At 39.9% G+C, this 23045-nt stretch overlaps 1 protein-coding gene across 2 annotated transcripts in view; it reads right to left on the bottom strand.

Moving 5' to 3' along the window:
- The window catches only part of hd (humpty dumpty), a 106683-nt gene that overhangs the window by 43062 nt on the left and 40576 nt on the right, over window positions 1–23045 (bottom strand). For both annotated transcript variants that reach the window (XM_067124401.1, XM_067124400.1), the window contains exons 5-8: window positions 22601–22842; window positions 19332–19510; window positions 10080–10281; window positions 9584–9779 (exon numbers count right to left, since the gene is read on the bottom strand). In XM_067124401.1, the coding sequence (XP_066980502.1) occupies window positions 9584–9779; window positions 10080–10281; window positions 19332–19510; window positions 22601–22842 (819 nt within the window). The remainder of the gene's footprint in view (window positions 1–9583; window positions 9780–10079; window positions 10282–19331; window positions 19511–22600; window positions 22843–23045) is intronic.

Here is a 23045-nt window from a genome sequence, read left to right as displayed (position 1 = left end):
AAATCTATGGCCTCTTCTACTCCTTTTTCTTATCTAAGGCTTCCAAACCCTCTTCTACTACTTTTCTCTTTTTCTTTTTCTAGCCACCTTTTTCGGGAACTTTCCGGTACCTCAGTAGCTCATCCGGCATCTATGCCTCTAGTGGGTGTGTCTTTCGACAATCTTCTATGGCAAATTCTGTACCACCTCAGGTTTCTAACATTGTTTCTGCGGCAGCTAGGCGCGCTGTGCCACAGTGTTAATCCTGCGGTTCCGATAGTTTCCGCTATTCCTCCGGTACCTAGCATGTGTAGTATTTCGCCTTCTCCTTTTCCGTCGGGTTCGGTACCTCGAAATCTTCCCTTCGAAAACCTTTCGAGTTCGGGACCATTGGGAACGTTCTCTACTTGCCCAACATCATCGACGGGAGCTCCAGTAGTAACTCCGAGTGTGGCTTCTTCTTCTTTCCTTCCTCCTTTGGTTCCTCCCTTTTCAATTTTTCCGACAGTTTCATCTGTCCTTCCTGCTAAAGCGGGGCTTGTAGGTTTGGGTTTGATTTTGGGTAATCAGGTACCTTTTTCCTCGTCTTCTCTAAGTACGGGACCTTCTGTTCCGGACCCCCAGTCTCATGCGACCCTACTACATTCGGGTTTGCGCGGTGTGGGTGTTGCGGTCTCTCTGCTCTCAGGAGTGGGCGTTGTCCGTCCAGGTGTGACCAACCCAGGTGTTCTGTCATCATCTTTAGAGGGTGCGGGTTTTGTGCAACCTTTTTCGACAAATCCCAGGGACTTTCAGAATGATTCGTCGGGTGTCCGTATGGCACACCCAGGGGTATTCGGTTCTGAATCATCAGATACTACGTATGTTAGAGGTCAACCTGTCTCTTTTCCTGTTTCGGCTCAGCCAGACCATTTCGACAAAGACTGTTCCTGCGAAGAAGAGGATCAGTTACCGGAGGCTAGTCTTCCTTCGGCCAGTGAGTCCGAATATAGGAGGATGTTGGACTTTATTCAATCGCTGTATCCGCAGTCTAAGGCTCAGGAGGAACCGATACAGCAAAACCAAGCGATGTTCGAGTCACTTTATGCACGAAACCGATTGTAACGCAATCACCAAAGAATCTGGTCTGGTTTGGCAGGGTCGAGCAGGCTTTGAGGGAGGCTGACAATAGGTTAGCAGTAGTAGTAGGTTTGGGTAAGCAGGATTCAGCTTTGCTTCCTATTCGGAAGGGCTTTACAAGGTAGCGGGTAACCCTTCTGCGGGGTTAGGTGCCGTTAAACGAATCGGTAGAGGCACTCCTATCTCGGGTTCCATCATCGAACCGTCTCGTAGCTATCTCGGCCAGGGAAGCCAGTATATTAGAAGACACCTTCCGCAATCAGTCGGAGGCGCTTTCACATACTATGTGGATGTTATCCGGTCTGATGGGATTCCTCAAGCAGGACAGTTATTCTCCATCTGACCTGACGCTCTTTGACAACCTCATCACGTCAGTGTCCATGGGACTTGCACACCAGGCTAACGTCTCTGCAGGATGCACTACCTTTTTAGGGAAGAAGAGGAGGGACTTCTACCTCAATCATCTGCCACCTCATTTTCCAGACATCCACAAGAGGACACTGCTGAGGGCCCCGTTGGCGCTCGGCAGCAGTCTGTTCAGAGAGGAAGACGTGTCGGCTATGATCAACCTCGTTTCGTCTACATCGGCTATGGAATCACAACAGGCAATGATCAGGGTTGCAGCTCAAACTGCTAGATCTCCAAAAGGGGCTAGAATGTCCTCGCCTTCGAAGCGCTCTCGCTCTAAATCGCCGGTAAGTTCTCCAAAAAGAGTATGATTTGTTGCCAAACCTTCTAGTTCGGCCCCGAATCTGAAACCTTCCAATCGCAAGAAGGGTTTTCGGAGTTAGGAGACATATCCCTCGCTTGCATCTGTAGGAGGTTGCCTTGCCCTATGCTGGGACATCTGGCAGGATTGGGGCGCGGAGAGTTGGGTGGTGGAGGTCTTGAGGAGGGGTTACAGAGTCCCTTTTCACTCTCGTCCCCCGCTATCCAACACACCATTACATCTTCCCAGTTACTCCCCTTCTTCCATCAGGGGATTAGCTTTGGCGGCAGAGATTCAAGCCCTCTTAGAGAAGGGAGCCTTAGAGCCCTCTCCTCCTTCCCCAGGGTTCTACAGCCGGATCTTTGTGGCCCCCAAAGCAGGAGGATCTTGGAGACCGATCATAGACCTCTCAGGTCTCAACAAGTTTGTAACCTCAACGAAGTTTCATATGGAAACTTCCCAGTCGGTGCTGCGGTCGGTTCGGAGGGAAGACTGGATGATTTCAGTGGACCTCAAGGACGCTTATCTCCAGATTCCAATTCATCAGGAATCTCGGAAGTTCCTTCGTTTCTCGGGTCCAACTGGAACATTCCAGTTCAAAGTCCTCTGCTTCGGCCTGACCACAGCACCTCAGGTATTCACGAGGGTGATGTCTCCTGTCTCGGACATCATGCATCGTCGGGGCTTCCGAATGAGGAGATACCTCGACGACTGGTTAATTCAAGCTTCGTCAGAAGATGAAGCTCTGCAGGCAAGGGATTTTCTATTGAACTTATGCCAGGAGTTAGGCATAAGAATCAACTTAGACAAGAGTTCTCTTTTCCCAACTCGGGTAAAAACGTACCTGGGAATGACGATTCAGGCGCGTCATTTGAAGGCTTTCCCGACAGAGGAGCGAATTCTAGCAATTTTAAGCCAACTGGAAACTTTTATGTCAAGCAAAAAGCAACCTGTGAGCTTATGGAAAAGCCTGCTGGGCCAGATGGCCTCCTTATCCCTTCTTGTTGCAGGGTCTCGTCTCCGGATGCGTTCTCTACAGAGGTGTCTCAGGAATCGCTGGGACTTTCGGGAAGAGAACGCGCTAATAGTCTGGGACGATTCTTGCCTGAAGGATCTTCAGTGGTGGTCAGAAGAACAACATCTGACCACCGGCGTAAGGTTGGACTCCCCCCTTCCAGACGTACATCTGTACACGGATGCCTCGGATCAGGGTTGGGGTGCAACCCTGGAGGAATCCAGGCTCAGGGCCTTTGGAGGGATCTGGATCGGGAGGAGTCCATAAATTTCAGAGAATTAAGAGCAGTAGAAGAGGCGCTGAATCACTTTGCAGAACAAGTAAACAACAAGACAGTAGCGTTGTTCTGCGACAACGTTACAGCAGTATCTTATCTCAAAAAAGAGGGGGGAACGAGATCACGGGTGCTGAACGATGTAGCACAGAGAGTTCTCCGTTGGTGCGAAGAACACACAGTTTCGCTCACTCCCCAGTTCGTGTCGGGAAAGCTCAATGTCTTGGCGGACGCTCTGAGTCAATCTCAAGAAATTCTCGGAGAAGAATGGACATTAGTGCAGGACGAGGTGCAACTGCTGCTCAAGAAATGGCCAGCAACGGTAGATCTTTTCGCCACCAGGATGAACCATCACCTTCCAGTTTACTTCTCCCCGGTAGCCGACCCCATGTCCTGCGGGATGGACGCAATGTTGCAAGCGTGGGACAATTTACAGGTCTATGCTTTTCCTCCTTTCAGGATGATACGGGAAGTTTTAGCAAAACTCAGAAACTGCAAAAACACTCAGATGACATTGATCTGCCCGTTTTGGCCCCAGAGACCTTGGTTTCCGGACCTCCTGGACCTGTTAACAGATGTTCCGGTATTCCTCCCAGAGAGGAGAGATTTACTCAAACAGCCACACTTCCACCACTTCAACCAAAACCTCCGCGTGCTGAAGCTAGCTGCGTGGAGACTATCCAGCGAGTGGCCCGTCATGCAGGACTCTCTAAAGCAGTGGCTAAACAACTGTCTCTCTGCCTAAGGAATTCAACGAGGAAGTTATACCAGGCCAGGTGGGCAATGTATCGCGTATGGTGCCGGAAACAAGGTCATTCTGTTTCGCGCCCAACGGTTGCGAAAGTAGCAGACTTCTTGCTATTTTTAAGAAGAGAGAAGAAACTTTCCTTCTCAACAATTTCCGGGTACAGGTCAATGTTAAGCAGTACGTTCCGTTTTCATCTTCCAGAACTTTCATCCAGTAAGATTCTCCATGACCTGTTAAAGTCTTTTAAAATAGAGTGCCATATTCTTCCGCTTCGGGCCCCCTCGTGGGATTTAGCGGTTGTATTGAATTTCCTAAAATCAGCAGCCTTCAAACCGTTAGAGTCTTTGCCCCTAAGGCAATTAACTAAGAAAGTCCTTTTTCTAATTGCATTGGCTACGGCCAAGAGAGTCGGAGAGATTCAAGTGATATCCAGGACAGTCTCCTTCTCGGGAAACGATATTTTTCTTTCATATTTACCAGAATTTGTGGCGAAGTCAGAATCGGAAACAAATCCGTTACCTAGAGCATTTAAAGTCACATCCATAGAAGACTTCGTAGGTGGCGACGCTGCTGAAATGTTGTTATGCCCAGTGAGGGCTTTAAAAGCCTACCTGTCTCGGACCGAAAACTTTTGCCTCACCCGAGAACGTTATTCGTCTCTCCTAAATGCCCTTCACGTTCGATCTCTAAGAACGCAATCAGTTTTTTTATGCGGGAAGTTATTCAACAAGCGTCACAGGACTCTTCTTCTTCTTCGGAACCTTCAACTTCATCTACCCGTCTGAAGGCACACAGCATTAGAGGAATGGCGACATCGTCGGCCTTCCTTAAGAATTATTCGGTGTCAACAATCCTAGAAGCGGCCACTTGGAAATCAGTGTCGGTCTTTACAACCTTTTACCTCAGAGACATCCAATTTTCATCGGAGAAGGGTTACTTGCTCGGTCCGTTTGTGGCAGCCAACACGATATTATAGGTAGAATAGGATCGGTGGAGGGAAGTTAGGTTAGGTTTCAAGATAGGCTAGGAATCGGGAATTCCGAGTTAATCAGGAGCCATAGGTAAACATTAGGTAGGTTATTAACACGATGTAAATAGACTGAGCCAGATTGATAGGAATTTTCTTCAACCCCCTCTTCTGTACAGGTGTCGGCTGCATCATACTGCGAAGACCGAAGAGACTGCACATTCAACTTTTCCTCCATACATGCGAGGCTACAATAGCCACATGGGAGGTTCGTCGTACCCCTCCATACATGAGAGTGCTTTGATTAGCCACATGGGAGGTTCATCGTCCCCTCCATACATGAGAGTGCTTTGACTAGCCACATGGGAGGTCGTCGTTCTCTGCTACACATGAGAGGCTTTGATTAGCCACATGGTAGGTTAGTTTTGCTACCCTCTATCCATGAGGTTTGATTACCATCAGAGGTAGCTCGACTCAGACAGTACCGAGACTCGAGACTGACGCCGAGGGTACTCTCTCCACGCATTCTCTCCTGCCGAGTAGATAACAAGGTGAGAATACTTGCATATAGGCAAAGTAGGTGAATAATGAGTTCCTGCTGTCCCATTTGGCAGGTCGGGCTGAAATTAGATTGATCCCACCTCCATAAAATTTTGTTAATCGGGCTAATTCAGGTGTTCAGGGAGTGTATTGCGATATGAAGTTTTCATAATAAAACTAATATTGTAATACCTACCTGAACACCTGAATGATTCCCCCTCCTCCCCACTTCAATTTGATTAGTGATAAGCAATTGGGGAACCCGGCCTTGCGCGGCTGGGACTGGTAGCAGTGTTGCCAATGGTACTTCAGGGAACTCATCTTGACAAGATTTCCTGTAAGCGTTGGTAACGCTGACAGCTAATTACCCAATTATTGGGTAAACAAAGTTATGGGGATAGTTCGGGCTGGCGGGTAACCAGGGCTAATTCAGGTATTCAGGTAGGTATTACAATATTAGTTTTATTATAATACTTACCTGAACACCTGAATGATTCCCACCCTCCTCCCCACTTCAATTTTTGATAGTGAGTGACTCAATCGGGGATGTCGGCCTCTGTCAGCCGGTATTTGCAGCAGCATTGTCAATGGTACCTCAGGTAACTCATTTGACAAGATTATGCCTGTAGCACTGGTAACACTGACAGTTAATTACCCACTTTGTGGGTAAAATTATCGGGATATAGTTTGGGCTGGTCAGTTACCAGGGCTAATTCGGGTGTTCAGGTAAGTATTACAATATTAGTTTTATTATGAAAACTTCATTTCTGACTAGTTGTTACAAAGACCATCTGAAACCAAAATTGATCCTCTATTCACCTCAATCTTTGCTTCTCTGATAGTTAAAAGTTTTATACTGCTGTATACCCTCAACTTTTTCCCAGTCTCTTACAAAAATCTATAATTGCTATTCCATTTTAAAGGTAAGGTCTACATACTGAAATTTAACCTAGACCTCCAGGTCTTGATTCTGCCCATTATGATACAACATAGAGTATTCAGGTTTAAAATCACCCATATGCCATTTGCCTCATCTTTAGTTAAAACATTATATCTCTAGTTATAGTACACACATCATTCCCTCCTTATAAGCCAACAGACATCTTAAACAAACTATACATAACTCTTTAAGCTACCTATTTCATTCAATCTTTGAAGCAAAACAGGTTTTAGTAGATGCTCCTAATATCTATCCAAAGTCCAACGTTAATTCTTATCAAATTTCCTCCACATCCAAGGGATTCCTTTACGTCCAAGAGACAACCTAGACAGAAGACCTAGATGAGGTTTCTCCAATTATTGTATTCATTGAAAAATGTCTTGGGTATTTTCTCCCAAACACAGTACATTTTACTGTTTCTGTTTTCTAAACAGAATTTTTCCAGAAGAGCTGAAATTAGGAAATAATAGGTGCTTTCCAGAGCTGTAACTATTACAGGCCAATCTCCATCCTTCCAGAGTTCTGTGATATTGTTAAGAAGTTGATCTTTAAGCCCTTATTTTCATAATGTAATCTTAATGTAAACACTTGCCACTTACTTTCTGACATCCTGTACCTTTATAGGAAACAACTGGATACTTTTGATACCCTTTTAGAAAACCTTGATATGAGTACACACAGTCATGCTCAAATTAATTACAAACTCGTTGAAAACTAAGGAGAATTTCTAAACTTTTTTTTCCTAAATTAGAAATCAGGAGCCTTCCATAGTCTCATACACAGTTTTTCATGTGACACAAGGCCCGGGTTTCATGGATTTGTGCTCCTCTGTTCCCCAAAGTATACCATCATGATTGTACATCAAACATAAATTTGGCTACCTGTCTCTGACATGAACAAAGGCCTTCAGACTTTAAACTGGCTTTAAGTTCTAGATTATTAATCGGTAGCTCAAATTCCTGAGTGAAATGTGACTAAAATCCTGGAGAACTGGTAATTTCCTTGAATACCTGTTTCACCAACAACTTTAAGTCACTGTCCAACAGCAGGTAACCCAAAGTCCTGCAAAAAATAATGATATCAAGGCCTTGACGCCAGGGAGGAAAACCTAGTCTTGCCTCTTACTAATCATGCTTCCTGAGGTTCTGTTAAAAGTGCAAACAGTTCTAGCACCTGAAATGGGTGGAAGCTGTTCTCTGTCATTTGTCCTCATTAGGGTATTAAAGGCAATCCTTAGAATGAAGAACTTGAGTAATTATTGTTGCTGCAAATGAATAATAATGGAAACAGTTTCATGCATTTTTTATATTTCTTCAACTTTATTACCTCTTTCTATTTTCTCAACATTAAGCTGAAACTTTCAATAGTCATTACATTAAACATATGTGTGAGTTAATGTAGCTCTTGTTTGCTCCATTTCTAACATGATGGAACAAATGATTACAAACCCTAATCACTGTACCTATGCATCCAATATTTATAACATTTCTTTACTTTAACTATCCAAGAAAATACTTTTCTTATGTGTCTTTTGATTGGTCTTTTGACTAATCTTTCATTTAAAAAACTCCATCCACCTCCCATCTATGTCCTCCACTAACTGACTTCTATGGCACTTAGCACATTCCCAGTAAGAAGACACATGAGCTATTCTACTTAATTTTCCTTTTTTTTTATGTTGTTTCAGTATTTGAAACACTGAGCTAACAAAATCTTTTGTTGATGTCATAACCTGTGATGGAAACAAAAATGCTATTACAATACTCAGATATGGAGAGGTAGATAATCCAATCAAGTCTGCAGTTATCTATGATTCGGTTAAAAGGAAACTTTAAATGGTTATCTTCACTCTAAATACCCACTATTACTACTTATTTATCAATTACATTTTTACTGTCCTCTCTAATCCTACCATCTTCCACATAATTTCTGCTTGTCAGGTCTAGATGGTTCTATCTCCCCTAATGACTAATAAGGCACCTAGTTCATACACCTAAACCTTCTATTACAAGAGTAAACTGATGAACTGACTTTAGTGTCATTTCATCATTTTGCCTACTGCTTAACTAGGATACCTACACATATTCCTGAAAACATTAACCAGTTTAGGCCACTCTAACAAAAGGTACTTGCTCCCATCAACCACAATGCCATCTTAGAGAACTTTTAAAATTTATATACGTTTTAAAAACTTAACTTTCTCAAGTATAGCTTCTAAAAAGAAACTTCTTTTCTATCTTGCTAATATCTTGTTTTCCATGAAAGACTTGAAAATCACATGTTGAACCTCTTTAGCACATTCAGGCCATTCAATATTGCCAGTGTTGTTATCTGTTTTTTAAATGTTGTAACCCCTTCCTAAATCATATATGTTGCTCAAACATTTACTTTTTTATTTTTATCTGACAAGAGTAAATAGTATAGGGATCATGAAATTATAATTATTTTTGGGTTTTAATTTTTATATATACCCCTCTGAATTAAAACAAATTAACTCTAGCTGTGCAGTGCTATTTGCAATGGAAAAGACAACAAAAGGCAAAAGGTTCAACGCTATTGAAACTAAAATGTTCACTCTCCATTTTAATAATATGGTAATCATTCAAGACAACAAATGTACGGTAACAAAAAACAAAAAGTGCAGCAATATGCATCAACATTCTACAATAAACACTGCTTTTATTACTATTGTTTCACAGCTATTGTTTCTAAGTGTAGTGAAATCAACCTCAAAATATGCAGGCCACAACTTCAAAACCAGCAAGAATATTGTCAGAAAGAGATTTTGCACTTACACAGGGACATTATTGATACAATGGACAAGTTACATACAACGAGAGAGTGCTATTGTTTATTAACCCACATATGCACAGACTATATAATTATATGACACAGAATTGTCACTATACAGTAGCACAGCTTTATAAGTAGCTCTGAACTTAGCACACAAACTGCAATAACTGGTAATGCTGCAAGGACAATATGTACCCTAACTACTACTACCAGGTACTAAGAGAAATTAGTGATGCCTGGTGGAAGAAGCTGTAAATACACTCGCTCTTTCTCTAGAATGAAACAGGATGCCCAGATAGTCTCTTTCAGTTCAACAAGAAAGTTATATATAAAATGAGTTAAGTCATAATTATTGTAGAAAAGGAGGAAAGGTATGATCATAATAATCTGTTAAAGGATTAATTACCAATTATTCCTGATCTCACTTATCATAAGTAGAGGCCATAGAAAACTACCTACATTTTCATTTTGAGAAGCAAACATATACAATTACTCTTACCTTTAATGCTTTAAGAGAACCTCCTTGAAATGCTACTGGAGACAAAAGAGTAGGAGGCACCCCAGCCAGAGGACCGACAGTCGAAATACAACTGCGACTATTCAGAAGAAAGTTGACTAAACCTTGAATCTCCATTCCTTCAACATACACTAATGATGTAGGAGTGCTGTCAATATTTTTGTATTTTACACGTTCTCTGAAAAAAATTATTATGGTAAAAACCCTTCTCTGAAAAAAAAAATTATCATCGTAAAAACCGATCTAATGTGCACTAAAATAGTTTTCTTATAAAACATTATATAATTATATCTATAACCAACATAAAATTAATACATGCATAATATTCATTGACAATAATAAAAGAGTACCATACTCTACACACTAAACATCTATCTTAAATAATTCTCAAGAATTAAAAAATGGCAAGTAACATCTAAACATACAACTTTTATCTAAGCATTTCATTTAAGTATCAAACCAAGGGTTAGAGACTTACAATTTTACACGGCTTGGATTTAGATTAGGAAACTGTGAAGTTTCAACTCCAAGGTCCTCAAGCCAGGACTTTGCTTCCTCTCCTTCTTCTTCCAATTCTGTCTCTATTTGATCTTCAGAATCACTTTCCCCATGTTCACCTTTCTGTTCAGAACCACCTTTCATTGAACTTGCATTGTGAAATGGCATTTCAAATTCAATATCTGAAATTTCCAAATGTTCTAATGAGATTTGTCTTCTTATATCATTTGTCAAAATGTCAAGTTGTTCCCATAATACTGACTGGTCTTGAGGACACATCTTGTAGAGTGACACATGTACAAAGTGAAGATGTAAACATTGGTACACTTATTATATGTCGCAATACAGTATACAGCAAGTTAGTTAACATTTACACTGAACTTGACAAACCTTCACCAAAAGTAGACCCAATGATAAAAAAAAAAATGAAAATAAGCACAAAGCAGACTGGAATAAAACAAACACTCTAAAAGAACTAATTCTCAGGATGATGAAAAAGTTAAATTACTCAAGGATAGCCACCTTGCAAAGGTTTAATTCTGTCCTGTCTTTTTTTTTTTTACATATTACGCACATCATCATCACCATCACATCAATCATCATCATCATCATCATCATTTATTATTGTTATTGTTGTTGTTGTTGTTCAGTACATGAAACCTATTAATATGGAACAAGCCCACTGAGGCCACTGACTTGAAATTCAAGCTTCCAAAGAATATGGTGTTCATTAGGAAAAAGTTAGAGGTAGTAAAGAGAAATACAGAAGGAAGAGATGCCACTTATTAAAAAAGAAAAACAATAAATTAATAAATAACTAAAAATAATAAATTAATAAATAGCTAAATGGATTAAAATTTATCAAAATCCAAGAAGAATAGTATTAGGGTAATAATGCATTTAATTTTTGCTTGAACTTCCGAAGTTCCAATTGAATGACATCCTCTGGGAGGCTGTTCCACAGGCCAACGGTGTGTCGAATAAATGACCTCTGGAACTGAGAAGTTCAACAGCGAGGTACATTTACTGCATACAGGTACGCAATCCTTTATCCAAAATCCTTAGGGCCAGATGTGTTTCGGTTTTGGAATTTTTCAGATTTCGGAACTGTGGGGTCAGGAGCATAATCAAACATTGCTACCGCAGCAAAAACATTATTTTTTACCTTTTTCCTGTTTTTATTATAGTTTATTATTATTTATATTAATATACTGTTAAATGAATGTGAGATAATTAAGATCATCGATAATAAAACAGTGGGACAATTAAGACCATATGTTCACTACCACATTTTGTTTAAAAAAAAAAACATTCCATAAAACGCAAAAATATACATGATCGAAGTAATTGTAATTCAACTTGTGAACTTCAACGATAAGTAAGACTATAAGATACATTTCATCATATCGATCTCGGAGAGAGTTGTTCTTTATTGTTACTAATGTCGTCATCAGTTTGCAGTCGTACATTTGAAGAGAGTCTGGGAACAGGATTTGTAAGTGGTGACGCATCACTACGACAGACTGTGTGCGATTTTTCATACCACTATATTAAAGTTAAAATTACAAGCAGTCTCCAGTTATCGGCGGGGGTTCCGTTTCTGATGGCATGACAATAACTGAAAATTGACGATAATGGCGCCGAAATCCCACTTATTGGCACCGAAAATCCAGTTATTGTCATCACTAGACAAGCGCCATAAAACTGGATCACTGATAACCAGGGACTGTTTGCACAGGCAATGACCAGTTATCGGCTGGGGTTCGATTCCCGACAGTGTGACGACAACTGAAAATTGGCGATAATAGCGCCCATAACCAGGGATTATTGGCGCCGATAAGCAGGGATCAGCAGGATGCCAAAAATCCAGTTGTAGTTGTCGCTGGAGAAGCGCCGCAAAACTAGATAGATCGCCGATAACCAGGGACTGCCTGCATTGTTAAATTCTTGTTTTCATGAAGAAATAATTATATAAAGCAAATTATTTAGTAATTTTTGCCATTAGCAGTCAAATAATCACAATCATGACAACATTCAAACTTAGTGCCGTACACACAATTTGTGATTGAAATATGTCTATAAACAGAACAGAAGTAGAGGGCTGTCATTGGCTAAAAGCTCTCCATGGCAACCACCCAGCCAATCAAGTTTTGGCTATATTCTGTCTGAGAAAGAACATTTTGCTCACGTGAAGCTGATGATCATGTAAGTGTGGGTGTTTTGAATACAGTACAGTAAACTCCCCGTATTCGCATTCTCATGGTTCGCGGACTCACACATTCACGGGCTTCTCTGTGGAACATATCTAGCCATCATTCGCAGAAAATTCGCCCATTCGCGGTATTTTTCACTGAGAAATATTCACTAATTACTGTATTTTCATATAATTTTCATGAATAAATGCACTTTTTGTGATAAAACTATTAAAATACTCAGGTATAAGCATTTTACAGGGTTTTTCTTGGTTTAAGCTATCAAAATGGGCAGTTCTAAGTGTTTTTAGAGGGGTTTTAAGCATTCATGATTTGACCTATTCACGGGGTGTGTGGGACACATCCCCGCGAATACTGGGGTTCACTGTATGTGGTTTTTATAGTATATGTATTTTACTAATTACATGAAGAACAGAAAGAATTCCTTCTCGTTACTTTGAGTGCAAAATTGTTGGTTCAGAGATTCTTCAGCAACAAAATCATTTGTTTTGCTTTAGAAGATATTTACTAATGCTGCGTTGACATGCCTTCAAAACAAAATTCATCTCTTTAGCCCATGAAGGACGGCCTGTCCATATACAGGCGGTCCCCGGTTTACGACGGGGGTTCCGTTCTTGCGCCGCGTCGTAACCCGAAAATCGTCGTAAACCGGAAAATTGTCAAAAATCATAAGAAAACCTTACTTTTAATGCTCTGGGTGCATTGAAAACGACGTAAACTGCATTATTATTGAGTTTTACATCAAAAAAACCTTCAAATTATGATTATTCTGCCGTTTTAGGGCCAAATTTCTTCCGTCGGATCGGCATACGACGCGTCGTACCCCCGGAACATGCGTCGTAAGCCGGGAAATAATTTCTGATGAATATATTTGAAAAGTGTCATAACCTCGGAACGTCGTAAGCCGGAACCGTCGTAAACCGGGGACTGCCTGTAATGGATGCATTCATTGCTATCAACTTGCAAGCATCTATATTGTGGATGCATTTTTTCCCCTCCTTCCTCCCCTATATGTATGGCTTTAGCTCCGCCTTCTATCGACGTCACAAGCTACTGTAGCCAATCGTTCTTCTTTGGAAGGGTGGGTAGAGCTTTCGACTGGCACACTGTTGGCCCAGCGTTCGACTCTCCGAGCCGCCAATGAAGAATTAGAGGAATTTATTTCTGGTGATAGAAATTCATTTCTCATCATAATGTGGTTCGGACTCCACAATAAGCTGTAGGTCCCGTTGCTAGGTAACCAGTTGGTTCTTAGCCACGTAAAAATAAATCTAATCCTTCGGGCCTGCCCTAAGAGAGCTGTTAACCAGCTCAGTGGTCTGGTTAAACTAAGATATACTTTTAACTTGTAGCCAATCAACGATCGTTTAGAAAGCAAAGTTGACAAAAATGTTATAATTTCAGGTTATAGGAGTGTTATGAGCATGCGCGGTTGGAGGTGGGGGTGAGGGTCATCTGGCTTATCAATCTGGTTTTTTTGTTCTCTGCCAGCCCAGTAAAAGTTAACATTTTTAGGCAAAAGTAAGTGTTTGTCTTATAATGGCTGATACTGATTATCATAGTGATTCAGAAACAAGTGTTGATGATTTAGACAGCCATAGTGAGTATGATAGCAATGATTGTATCAGCGATAGTGACCTTTATGATGATGATCTTAAAATTGAACCTATTGCTTCATCCTGGCCATGTGTTTATCTGCCGGGAAGGCATTGATTGTGGGAGTGATTTTGTTTTTACCCAAAGAAATGTAGGTCCTTTAAAGATTCCTAATCGCAATACAAAGCCTACTGAATACTTTTCTTCATTTGTAACTGATGATATTATAGATATTCTTGTTCATGAAATCAACAAATACGCTTACAGATTTTTAGCTAGTAAGGAAGAGTGGGTGAGAGATCATCCACGAAGCAAATACAGAAGATGGAAACCAGTAACTTGTGAAAGAATTAAAAAGATTTTAGGTCTTAGTTTGCTCATGGGATTGATAAGAGTACAGGACATCAAGGATTTTTGGAGTACTTTTCGTTCAACTCGGATTCCTTTTTTTGAAGAAACCATGTCACGAGATTAATATCTTCTTATTAGTCGGTTTCTTCATGTGAATGATACCTTAAATAAGCACAGAGTATGACCCTTGGTTTTGAGTACGTCCTCTTTTTCCTGTAATAAATTATTCAAGGAACATTACAATCTTCAGCAGACTGTTTCCCTTGATGAAGGCATGATTGGTATGTGTGATAGGTGTGCAATCATACTATGTCGGCAAGGCTTTACTCATACAGTAGTAATGAATATAATGGAGAAAAGCAAGCTTCTCAATAAAGGTTACCACCTGATTACTGACAACTTTTATACAAAGATTCCTCTGGCAGAAGCCCTACTAACACAAAAGACATCACTCACAAAAAGATTAATTCTAGATTTTTGCCTCAAATTTTGGTCAAGCAGAAGCTCAGCATACTGTCTACATGAGAAAAGGAAATCTGCTTACCTGTGGTTTCAAAGGAAAAAGCAACTCATAAGCCAGTTTACCTTTTGAAAACATATGCTCATGTAAAAATGTCACATTACAGACAAGACAGAGAAAAAGTCAAGCCTAAAGTCATAAATGATTACAGTAAACCCCCCATATTTGCGTTCTCACAATTCGCGGGCTTACCTACTTGCCGATTTCTCTATGGAACATATATGCAAATTATTCGTTGAAAATTTGCCAATTCACAGTGTTTTTCACAGAGAAATATTCACTAATTACTGTATTTTCATCTCATTTTCATGACTAAATGCACTTTTTGTGATAAAATTATTAAAATACTTAGGTAGTGCTCGAGTTACAATAATTCGCCTTATGATAATTTGATTTTACAATGGGGTAAGCAATTAATACCGATACGACAATATTTATGAAATATTTTTAAATTTCACGCGGGCGCAGGCAGCAGCGTACAATTGGGTAGTGAGAGAGACCAAATTACATTAGACCAACTTCTCTTCCTCCATCTCTTTATCCCATCTTCTAGTTAAAAAAGTAAAAGAGAATGGTAAAAGTACTGTTGTACTCTTACATAAATGCATACAGCCATAAACAACCGACCAAGAAACTGTTGTTTTGCTTATCACCAAATCAGATAACAACAGCCATTTTGCTTGTATTTCAACCATCGTACGGTAATACACAATTACCATAGTTATAGTACAAATGAAGTTAACTAGAATAGGACTGATATTTTTTACAATATACCCTTACTCGGTATGGATAAAAGATCGGCAAGGAAATATATTGCTAAATTTACGCTGCAAGTTGTAGCTGAAGCTGAGAAAATGTTCAAGCTGCTAATGACTATAAATTATCATGCATCGGCAACATGGATGAAACTCGACCATAATAAAACTGGAGAGTATTTTAATCAAAACTACTGGGCATGAAAGAACACATTACTGCTATTTTTACGCCGATAAACAATAAATACATAAAGCTCATATTGTGATGAAATCAAGTGAAAAAAGCGAACGGAACCTTGATTTTTTATACGCAAAACAAACGGCCAACGTCATCTATTAATGAAAAAAAAGGCTAAGTTAATTTCACAACGAGACGTATTTAAGTTACATTTCGACATAAAAACACTTCATATAACGAAAAATAACCTTGCCCCATATAAATAAAGTATCTAGAGATTCATTTATGCTAACTAGAAGCAAGAAAAGCGCTCTGAGCTGAGTTAAATAAAATGAAATAAGCTTACTGCATAATCTATATCCAAACCAAAACATTGATCGCTATGATCACAATTTATAATACAAAAGCAATATAAGAATATATACAACATTATTGGATACAGTGAATTAAGGCATAACATTTTAAAAGATCCATGGAAAAGATGCATATTTGTTATGTTGATGTTTGTATAATACGATATGTGGATATAGAGCTCTGAAGAAAAGACAAATTCGTCGGAGCTCTCTCTGTCCATCTCGCACCTCTCAGAACAACCAAGAGGAAAAGAGAAAAGGTGAGGAGAAAGAGTACCCCTACCTGTCCTGCCAGTAAGACCAGCAGGAGAGGCAGACAGTGAGCGATAATCAACTGAAGGAGATTATTGCCACACAGGGGGAAGAGGAGCGCTTGTGCTGTGGCAAAGCACTTTTCTGGGAAGAGCAGAAAGTTCACTTGAACAGTGCCAAGAACCCAATTCAGAAAAACCGAGCAGGGCCAAGCCGAGCTGCACTGAACTGAGTCAATCACGCGAATGCGATCCAGACTGGGTGGTAAGCGGTGGACTGGGAAGCAAGCAGGGCGAGCAGAGGCGGGGCGAGCCAGTCTCACAAATGGGACCAGGGGCTAGGTGGGGTGAGCAAGCCAAGCAAGACAAGCCGACTGCACAAACGCAATCGGAACTGGACAGGGTGGAACTCATCTGCCATGAACTAACGCTAATTTCCCGAACTCTAAACTCCTTCAAGGCCGCGGCCCCTCGAGAAGAAGGTTTAAAGGGGAATTCTATGTCTGCTATCCTGCATGCTCGAACCCTAAGGTTCAAGACACGAGGATGAAACCCAGCCAAGCAACCGAAGCAGTTGGCAGGCAGTATTGAAACACCTGGGCATCTTGGCACCGAGACACCTGGGTGTCTCGGCACTTTCTTTCGTCCTGTGTCTCTCGCCAGGAGAGCACTCGTGATTCAAAGAATTCGAGCGACATATGAGACTCCCAAAAATTGGGAGTGGCTGCTTTTGGTTTCGTAAGAAATCGAAAAGAGCCATGCACAGAACTAGTCTTAGACACAGACTTCTAAGACTGGCAATGAGGGCGTGGCCTTGGCCCCCGAAACATGAGATCCCAGAGGAGAATGCAAATCAATTCCAGCCTGAGGGCAGGAACAGCCAACAAGAGAAACTTGTCTCCCAGAAGAGAGTCAGTCCCTTAGAAGTCCCACAGGACTCCCAAAGGGAATCTCTTCCCTGCTTCTTCTGGTGTTCAAACCAATAGGATCAAGACACCTGGCTGGGAACCCGACCGAGCACTGGTAAGCACTCAGGGAGCTCTTGTAGCGCTGGCAGCAAGAGCTAAGACACCTGGGTGCCTCAGCCCTTTCTCTTGCACTGCTCCCGAACTGGGCTGGTGAGAGTACTCTCCAAACCAGATCAGGATACAGTCCAAACCAGATCAGGATACAATACAGTACTCGATATTCCACAGAATCTCGAGCACTCGGAGCAGCTCACGAACGAGTGCCTGAAGCAGCACCCATCTTAGAGGCGGAACCTCTAGGACTGGGAACAGAAGTGCAAACCTAGGTCTGCGCACCCACAGCTCCCAAAACACAAAACCCAGGAGCAGACGAACCACAGATACGCCAGAGGTAGTGCCACAGCATACATGACAGGCAGCAATGACAGCAATCGATCCATGTCGGTGGGAACAGTCGGAACGATCCCGACGTGAAATTATGCCATTCTAACCAGGTACTGTGGTCGATCCTGAAGCAACACTGTATGAACGTCGGGACTCCTTCATGCAAAGAAATCCCAACTGAGATATCCAGCCAACTACTGCTGTGCCTACGATGCTCACTGTCAACCTAAAAGAAAAGCAAAGATGATTAGTAGAGGGAGACTCCTCTCACTCCGAGGGGAACTGCCCTACGCAGCAAGGGAAGGCCCCTAAGAAGAGGTTGCACATGGCCGTCTCCCTTGTGGTCTTCGCCCGACAAGCAAGTGAAGTGGGCGAAGGAGAGATAATGAAGAATCTACAGGGTGAGAGAAGGAAGGGGGGGAGGCGACCAAGGGTGCCATGGAAGCGAAACTTACTGACAACGCTCGCACCCCCCCCAAACTCTCCATAGTGCAGGTGGTGAAAACAACACTCAGCACAAGTAGAAAGGAAGTAGTCATGCCCTTGTACACAGAGGGCAGGAGCCCAAGAAGGGGAGCGAACGTGTTACGTCCCAATCAATGTAGGGGAGCGAAGATATTACGTCCTAATCTAATATCTCCGAACGTACAGGGGAATGCCTTCAGTATCTAAATAAAGGGCTACTGGAAGAGAAGCATTACCACTCGGTTACGCACCTCTAAATAAGAGCCCTTGGCTGTCAAACCCAAGACACAGACGCAAAGGAACAACAGCTTAAGCAAGGCTATCAAAAATTGTGGGTTTGCATATTAAATAAATATCAAACACACGTAATATATACACAAAAATACAGAAAGATCCCGCCGGAATAATAAAGAGCTTAATGACAGTCAGGGAAAGAGATCCGAAAACACATCTGAAACACATGACAGCCGAAAGCAAACTAGAATGTTTACATTCGGGCAGGCGGGTATTCCCCACCTATCTGAAGGTAGTTACTGCCTAACCACCTTGTTCAAGAGTTTAACGGCCGTGTCCAGCTTCGCAGTAAGTAATTCCTAATGTAAAGGACTGATGGTTTGTATACTGTTATTATGCCTCACATGATCATATGCAGCCTGTAAGGATTAAATAAGAGCTAAGTGCCAAGTTTTTCCCGGGATACCCGACTAAGTTACAAATGATGAACCTTTTGAGTTTAGTGATTAGCAGGGTTGCTACTTTACAAATACAACCCTCTGATCTCTCAGAACTTCAGGTTTGTTTCTTTTCTCAATACAAGAATCTCACAAACAGATCCTAAACATCCCAATCAGTCAATCCTGTGGTTTTTAGAGGTTCAGTCCTTCTCGCCTAAATTATGATTCAGGCTAATTATAAGTAATGGGTTGATGGTGAAACAAGTCTAATTTGTTTAGAAACAAAATTTTTTTCACAAAAATCCCTTATAATTCAAAAGTCTGGCCTCCCCACCCCACTAATTCCTCACATGCAATTGGCTGCGCTATATGAAAAATGAAACAATTAGCTCCTGGTGACTGAAGTTATCCATATGCACACGCAGTGGGTTACTAATGCTTATTTTTCCCTGTTAAAGAAACATTTAGACTAATTATGCTTTCTTTAGCCCACATGAAGAAACAGAACTAAAAGTAAAACAAACCTTCATTTTTCATTGCTTCTCTGAAACCTCTGGTTGTAGGGGAGATCAGAGCATGCATTTGTGAAATCCCAGCAACTCCAGCTGCTCGGAACAAGCAAGTGAATGTTGGTCCACACATGTAAAAGTATGGACATTGGCGGACCCTCAACAACTGATGAAGGGACCGTACACTCTCCGACCTGAAAACAAAAGGAAATGTATGTAAATTGTATTTCCAAATATTTAGCAATAGATACATACAGTACCTATAACCTTTTAGTTACCACATAAAAGTTAGGGGGTAACCTATAAAGCTCAGTTACAATTGGTGGTGAAGTCCTGAGACTAAAAGACTTTACCTTCAAAGTGTTACATACCAAACAAGTACAGTAAACCCCCATATCTGCATTTTCATGATTCACAGACTCACCGATTTGTGGGATTTTCTGTGGAACATATCTATAAATTATTCGCAAAAAATTCAGCAATTCGCGGACTTATTCGCCGGGAAATATTCACTAATTAGTGTATTTTGATGTTATTTTCATGACTAAATACATTTTTTAAGATAAAAATGATTTATTAATTCTCAAATATTATTAAGATTAATAATAATAATAATAATAATAATAATAATAATAATAATAATAATAATAATAATAATAATAATAATAATAATACTCTAAGATTAAATAATGCATAACTCTAAGAGAGACAGAAACTGGTTTTTTCCCCTCCATTCAGGACGGACCCGACCTCATTAAAGTGAAGGTAGACGCTCAGAATTGATACTATTGAAATATTAAAATTATATTAAAGTACTACTGAAATTATAATAAAATGATATATAAGTGTTTCAGGATGATAGTATAAGCATTTTTAGAGGGTATATTTCATGATAAAATAATGATTTACAGTACATACTAATTTTAAAATATTAACATTAAGTTTAATAAGTGAAAAATAACATTAAATAAAAATAATTCTCTCTCTCTCTCTCTCTCTCTCAGGAAAAGATACTGTTTGTGTGTGTGTTCATAGTGTTTTAAAAATGTTTAGTAAAGGTATTACATCTCTGGAAGACAAAAACAAACAAATTTTTTGGTTGTCAGAGAAATTAAGGAGATAAATCTCTCTCTCTCTCTCTCTCTCTCTCTCTCTCTCTCTCTCTCTCTCTCTCTCTCTCTCTCTCTCTCCAGCCAGCCTTATTGAACATAAGTTGAAGTGGTAACTCTCTTTCTCTGTGCTTTGGAAGTCTCTCTCTCTCTCTCTCTCTCTCTCTCTCTCTCTCTCTCTCTCTCTCTCTCTCTCTCTCTCTCTCCAGCCAGCCTTATTGAACATAAGTTGAAGTGGTAACTCTCTTTCTCTGTGCTTTGGAAGGCTTAGAAGTATGTATGTATATATTTTTAAGGGTACTAATGTTTACGATGACTTTGAAATTATATTAACAAAACATAATTTCAAAGAGTAATACAGTATTGTAATAGGATAATAATTTGATGTAGGATGACACTTTAAGTATACACTTGGTATTTGAACTTTCAAAATAGGCAGTTATAAGCACTTTTAGAAGGGGGTAGCAAGTATTCGTAGATTTTAACTATTCGTGGGGGGGGGGCTGCAACGCATCCCCGCGAATATGGGGGTTTACTGTACATACTGACTCATAACTTTTTTATTTAGTTTAGGGATATAACTTTTATTTCTAATTAGCTTATACATTCATCTGTTGAATACTCAAGGGAATACAGATTAAATATTTACATTGTATATATACATTATAATGAAAATTTTTGGGAGCACTTACTCCAACATTCATACATGCATAAAAAATCAATCTCCCTCTTATCTCAGAGAGAGAGAGAGAAAAATGCATATGCACATTAAAAATATTTAATACACTCGTGACAGCAATTGTTTTTACCAATGGAAAAGGAAAATGAGACAACTTCAATACTATGAGAGAAAAGGCTATGCTTACTTATAGAGGGGTAACTTGATTAGTGGTCAAACTTTCTGTAAGACAGATTTATTTAATTTGTATTAAAGATTTAATTTGTGTCAAACATTTTATAGATATTTTGCTATATTTACATTAACATTTGAAAATCATTAAATCATTATTATAAGCATTTTAGGGGTGTATATACTTATGAGTAACAGTTGTATGGGGGTAATCTAAGATGACTTTGGGTGTTTTGGGGTGATGGTTTGGGGTGTATTTTTGTTTAAATGATATTGAATTGTTTTAGTATGATAATTTAAGGTATATTTTTGTTTGAATAATTAAATTTGGCAGTGAAATGTTAAATTGGCAGTTATAAGCACTTGCAAGCATTTTCAGAGAGGATTTTCCATTTCACGGATTTTGCATTTTCGTGGTGGGTTCTGGAACCTAACCCCGCGAAAAAGTGGGGGAGTACTGTAAATGTTAAATCAGAGAACCTGCAATAACATACACCAGCAGCAAGCAACAATATATCATATAACATTAAGGAAATATTTTATCATCAATTATTATAAAAATACAAGTGATAATGTTGGTCCAAATACAAAATTATTTTGATTAGAACTAACAATGACTATATACTAAGACATAAATGTTGTCCATGGGATACTTGAAAATATAAAAAAGACAAACTACTGTTAGTACCAATATATAACAAACAGGAGAGAATGAAAGAACCTCAAACATAAATTAACTCTGAAAGAATTAATACATCTGTCACCATCTACTAATGAGTCAAGGGTGAGCAGCACATACTGTTCCTGTTTGATTTTCTGGCTATTCCTTCTCTTCCACCTTCAAGACTCAGAAGCTACTTGCCTTGGAAGTCTGACAATGCAAATTAAGGCTAATTATGAGAGATGCAGGGTTTGCAATGAAACAAACTTTACATGCATACTCACAATTCCTGTTTAGTGTTCCAACGCACAAGAATGATGGTATCAGGAGACTGAATTATGCCACAAAATAAGTAAGAAAATCAAACAAAAAATTGTCATAGACACAAGCAAAAACAGAAAATGTGAACATTAAATATGACAGTATTCTTTATTCACTAAAGGCCTATGAAGTGAGAGCACAGGTGGGTGAGGGAACTCTCCTACTTGGATTGCTTTTGCCATCTACCCTATAACAGTTAACTTTTATTGCACAATATAAAGTGAACAATTGTCAATTCACTTTGGTTCATTAATATGGCTTTGTAAAAATAGGTACCATTGCATGAGCATCCAATAATATATACAGTCTTTATATCCTAAAAGTTACTACAGGTCAAACTTACCATTCAGCATGAAGAGAATCTGCCAATTTCTGATCATTCCCAAAAAGTCCAGTCTGGGATGATATCTTAACAGTGTCTCTTGGAAAAAGCTGAAGCCATGGAAGATTTGGGTGTTGCCAAGCTAAACAACATTGATAAAACTTAGCATTGGCAGAAGTATCAAGAGTGCGATCTTCATTTTCTTCAGATGCTGAACTGAGACAACGAACAAAGCCTGTCGTGCCCGATGCTTCTTCCGATGTCTAAAGAGAAGAAAGCACTTAAATATTTAAAATGGTATTTTAAATACAGGTTTTTATACGGTATTGGATTATAAAAAAACTTCTATACCTATTATAACGAACAAGGCTTTTTTAAAGGCCATAATCTACACTCATTTTATACTGTTCAGAAATTACTATTGTAGGTTATCAGGACTTAACCCATAATACAAAAATAGATAAAG

This window comes from Macrobrachium rosenbergii, chromosome 22 (genome assembly GCF_040412425.1).
Source record: "Macrobrachium rosenbergii isolate ZJJX-2024 chromosome 22, ASM4041242v1, whole genome shotgun sequence".
Lineage (NCBI taxonomy): Eukaryota > Metazoa > Arthropoda > Malacostraca > Decapoda > Palaemonidae > Macrobrachium > Macrobrachium rosenbergii.
The sequence above is the reverse complement of the archived record's forward strand: the minus strand, read 5'-3'. Positions and strand labels throughout refer to the sequence as shown.